The 5,082-nt window shown below is 42.6% G+C and overlaps 1 protein-coding gene across 1 annotated transcript in view; it reads right to left on the reverse strand.

Moving 5' to 3' along the window:
• Nucleotides 1-4,432, reverse strand: part of LOC108243344 (carbohydrate sulfotransferase 8) — a 164,929-nt gene extending 160,497 nt beyond the window's left edge. Inside the window, exon 1 of the mRNA XM_017428709.3 lies at nucleotides 3,848-4,432. Coding sequence (XP_017284198.1) covers nucleotides 3,848-3,873 — 26 coding nt within the window. The 5' untranslated portion in view covers nucleotides 3,874-4,432. The remainder of the gene's footprint in view (nucleotides 1-3,847) is intronic.
• Nucleotides 4,433-5,082: the final 650 nt, after the last annotated feature.

Consider the following 5,082-nt stretch of genomic DNA (forward strand, 5'->3'; position numbering starts at 1 on the left):
ACTTTTTGCATCTTCATTAAACTTCAGCTGTTCAGCATATCTTCAGCCGCTTTCAGCAAAATCATTCAGCAAAAAAAGCATTCACACTGCATTTTCGCAGGAAATGCAACTTCTCTAGTTAGTTTTGTCTAGTGGAATTCTGGCTTTTCAGGTATACTTTTATTATATAAAAACTTATTTTCGATCTGTTTAATTAATTGTAAATAAAAGCATTTCATTTATGGATACAATAATAAAATTCTAATAAAATGAAACAAAGGAAAATTACAAAGTATTATGAATACACAATACTAAGGAAGTTGTACTCATGCTCCTATATTTAAACATAATATACAATTAAATTAGAAGGGAAATCACATCATAACTCACAAGATTTTTGACTTTAATCAAAACTTGACTTCACAAGAAAAATGTGACCCAAAGTGGACATGAGGGACATTTAAAAAGGCTTTACAGGCTAAAATAATTCACACTGATCCACAATGGTAACAAAAAGGATCAGATGTTGTTATGTTGTACAGTTTCTATGTTTTGATGTCGAACAATAAATTCTGAATAAAGGTGCCAAGGGGTGAACAACATGTGCAGACATTTTATCGATTCAGTCCCTTTTCAGGGTGTAACACAAACACATAGGCAGAAAATAAGTGCAGAAATATTTAGAGACGTTTTGAGTGTAAAAAAAGAAAAAAGGGGGGAAATGGATTAACAGAAGCTTCAATAAAGCCTCTGTGATTTCTTAAATCAAGCTTCTTGCCAAAATACGGCTATTACTCATATGGATTTAACATTTCCACCAGGGTAGAGGTTGTGGTTCTTTGTGAGAAAAAACAAAATAAAATAAAAAGCTGCCGCACACCCGCAGTGACACACTCATGGGGAGAGCTACTCAGAGTCAAGCACAGATTCCTAGTATGAAGAGTGTGTGTGGGGGGGAGTAGGTACCATAGATAGACCATATTTATAGCCAGCGATAGAAATAATTCATTGTGATCAAAGTGCAGATCATGCTCCATTCCATCACAGAGCAGATGTGGCAGAATGACAAAAAAGCATGCTTTTTCTTCACCTGCTCTCTTGTGGCTTCCCAAATGGAAACAGAGAGACAAAGTTTTCTGATGAAGACGCTGTGTGTGTGTGTGTGTGTGTTTAGTGTTATGTTTTCTGCACGCGCTCTCAGGTGGGTTTACTTTAGAAGGCGAGCGCGACTTCTCAAAGATGTAACAGGCAGTGAAAGAATAAAAGGGAAAAAACCCTCCCGCGTGCAACGTCTCTTTGAAATCTCAGCGACGTCTGAATATCAGATCGTGACCCCACAGCAGGAGGTCACGCGACAAAACAAATATGCAAAAGATCAAAGTGCATCATGGGGATTCTGTACAAGCGTGTGGAAAAACAGCTGATCAGGGGTCAGAGTGGACTGATGCAGCGTTTTTTGCAGAGTAATTTCAGCTCATACTAAAGTTTGTGTTAAGATAAAACATGTGCACAAGCCTTTTTTCACAAACTTACACAACCAAGCATCTGTTCCCTCCATTTTTTAATTTGCTCCCTCTTTTCATACTCTCATGCCCCCCGGCCCCCCGGCCCCCACCTCTTCACACACACATATATTTCCATTTTATTCTTCTTTTTGTGTTTATCATTTACTATTTCTCTCCTTTCTCTGCTGCTTCTGTGCAATCTCACACCAGCACATAAACACACACAGAGACACACCGGTCTGCTTCTTCCAGTTTCATTTTCTCTCCCTCCCACACACACACACACACACACGCACACATAGTAACACACACGCCTGTTTCTTTTTATCCTTCATTTTATGTCTCCAACTCTTTTTACTTCCCTGTCACTCCCTGAGCATCCACACACACTATGCACAACTACACACACACACTTGCAAAAAGCACACACAGACATGCGAGCTCCTTCATCTTCTCTTTCACTTCTCCCTCCCACACTTTTCCTATCACTCCTTCCATGCATTCGAGCACACACAGAGGCGCCTGTATCATTTTCTCTCCCTGTCCAATCACTCCTTCATCACACACACACAAACACACACGCATCTTTCTTCCTTTCTATGTTTTCTTCCCTCTCTTATTTCCTCCTATGTCCACGAACGCACACACATACAGGCAAACAGCACGGGCCGTCCAGCTTCCCGTACTGCCAGCTGGGCTTGGACGGCCCTCTTCCTCTGGCCTTTCTGAGCCATCTGGAGTGCAATGTCCCCACTCTGCTGGTCTCCTGCCAGCAACTGAACCTCCCGGGAGAAACGCACCATCTTCAAGCGCAATTTGTACGCGTCAAAGCTCTGCTGTGTGTCCAGTGACCCAGCTGAGTGAAGTCATTGAGTCTTGCATCTCCCACCTCAAAGGAGCCTCACTCTGCTTTGATGACACCTGCACTCCTCGTCTAACTGGCCGGAGGATGGCACCGTAATTGATTAAAGCTGCTGAGCAACCTTATTAGCAATCACTGCGCTGTTTATGATCCTGTGGATTGTTTGTCCTTGCATGAAGAGTGAATGTCAAAATCGGGTACACGAGATAAGTGTATTTTTACCTGGGCCTTTCAGGTGAAAATACACCTGCCACCTGTCTAGAGTTCATATTCTAGAGAGATTAAAGCAGAAAAGAATATCTCAACTAGTAAAGCACACACATCAGCAGGACAGAAGGGATCTATATTAAATCCACTGTTATGTACTCTTTCAAATAAGCTCAAAATGACCTGCTGAACTCATTTCCTGCAGTTTTGAGCTCTGCAGTAAAACTCTCAGAAAATCCACTGACTTAGTCATTCAAATACAGGACATGGTTTTCCAATGTAAATTAACTGGAAGGTGTGACCTTTGAAATAAGCCATAATGTAACTGCAAGTCATATAAAATAAACTCATAATGCCTAATGGTACATAGATTAATACCAATTTACAAAACCCGTATTAAAATAATTTAAATTGTAGTGTTAATGGCAGCTGCTCTTAGCATTGAACATATCTTTGTCTTTTATTCTGAACTGTTTTGGGAAGCATGCCAAAAAAGTAGCTTAAGGCTATGTTTAAAAGTCTGAAGTCAAATTATTTACACGAAAAAGTGACATGACTTCAAAAGATACGTGGTTGAGATTTTTCTTCATTTTTCACCAATTCAGCGTGACAGTGAAGCAACAGAGGAATAAAAGAAAATAATAATAACTGCCATTAGGGAGAGTGGAACAAAACACTCAACTTCATCACTAGTGACATAATTTTCTTCAGTCAGAAAGCAGAAGAAGACTGTACAGCATGAAGTTATCAGGTCGGAGCACTCAGATCTCTGTCTTCTAAAATCACTGCTCACAAAGCAAAATCTTTATAACAATATAATGTTTCCTCATACAGCAGTGACCCATGCAACAGGATAGAGGCACATTCTGTCACTCTGGAAACTCGTCCAGGAAAGAGCAGGTGATCTACGAAAACATCTGACTGCACAGAAAACAAACTGCAGTAAGAGTCAAGAATCAGGAGGTCACATTGTTCCTAGAGTTGGATTTCATGATTCCCTAATGAGTGTTTTTGATTTGAAATAATGTAACCTGGCAAGCAGAAGAAGGAACAAGACAATAAGGAAAAGAAAGCTAAGACTCAGAGGAAGACTGATAATTGTCTCATGAGTGGGTCAGTAAGTTTTGCTTGTTAAACTTTGAACTTTAATGCACCAGACTCTGAACCACAGAAACTAAGACAACAAATGGGACAAAAAGAGACCCTAAAATATCCCTGCTGTCCTGTAAAACATCTGACAGACAAGACTTAAAACTGCTTATCTTCACTCCACAGCAGAGATCAGTGGACTCACCTCAGGAAGGCTCCCAAATCCACCATGAAGCTCAGAAACTGGTGACGAAGAGCGAGTGTCCTCCTCTTCTTCACTAGTTGATCAGCCGAGTCCTTCTCTTTCAGCACCACGGAGAGCGCGTCCGCTCCTTTGGATTGATATGGAGGGGTGGGGGAGGTAGGAGGGGTAGGGGGGCGGGTGATGCAAGTTTAAACCTCTTGATGCCGTGAACGCATCGAGAAACGCGCGTCTCCCTCAAGTTTGATGCCGCCTCGTTAATTCTCCGACTGGAACCGACATGCCTCGCCGCGCCCGCGATGCTTTTAGGATGAGTGCGCCCAATCGCAGCCCCTCTCGCTCCTTTTCTATTTTTTTTCTACTCTCACATCTTTGCGCATCCCATGATTCCCCAAAGAGTCTCCAAGGACCGGTGCGTGTCTCGCCTCCGGAGGGAGGAAGGGGGAGGGAGGGATGGAGGGAGGGAAAGGGGGGGAGAGAAACGCGGCTGCAGTTAACAGAGACTTATTTAAGCGCGGCTTCTCCGTCTGGATCGCAGCGCATCTTCATTTGGCAGAGCTCCGTGTCTTTGTCTCGGCGGCGATGGGGATGCTGATAAGGACGGGGCTGCCTCTGCGCATCGGAGCAGCGGGAGGAGTCTCTTCATCGGTCTGAGTTCATTAAAGACTCTCCTTCTTATCCAATTGATAGAAAAATGGCGCAAGTGATTAAAGAAGTGCAACGTCACTAAATTGTTATAAAGTAGTTGCTAATGATTATTTATGATCATTGCCATGGGTGGTTTTGAATGACTTTCAGACTTCTAACCAATGACTTCACTCAGAGGGCTTCAATGGACCCTACATCTCAGATTTGCCATGAGCCAAATAAGGTCAGAGGTCAGGAAGTTCTAAGAGGAAAACCTACAGAGACCTGGAGTACAGCCTACAGCTTTTCCCACCTGTCATATTCAGAGCGAAATCAGAAATGATCCATATCTGAGAGTGTACCTGTATGCCTCCTGGCAAACTGCTTCGCACATTCAAACACTCTTCTGGGCCGTTCGGTGCTGCTGTGCTGGTACAATTGATTTCAGCATGATTTGAGGTCCTGTCAGTCTTTTCGCTGTGATGAGATCAAAGTGCCACTTCAGCATGTTGGCTTTACCAAATTACACCAGAGTGAAATATTACATACAGCTGCAGAGCCAGCACACATTCATCAGGCTCAAAAAAAAGAAGGGGGAAAAAAGTACACAC

The sequence above is a fragment of the Kryptolebias marmoratus genome, linkage group LG15 (assembly GCF_001649575.2).
Source record: "Kryptolebias marmoratus isolate JLee-2015 linkage group LG15, ASM164957v2, whole genome shotgun sequence".
NCBI lineage: Eukaryota > Metazoa > Chordata > Actinopteri > Cyprinodontiformes > Rivulidae > Kryptolebias > Kryptolebias marmoratus.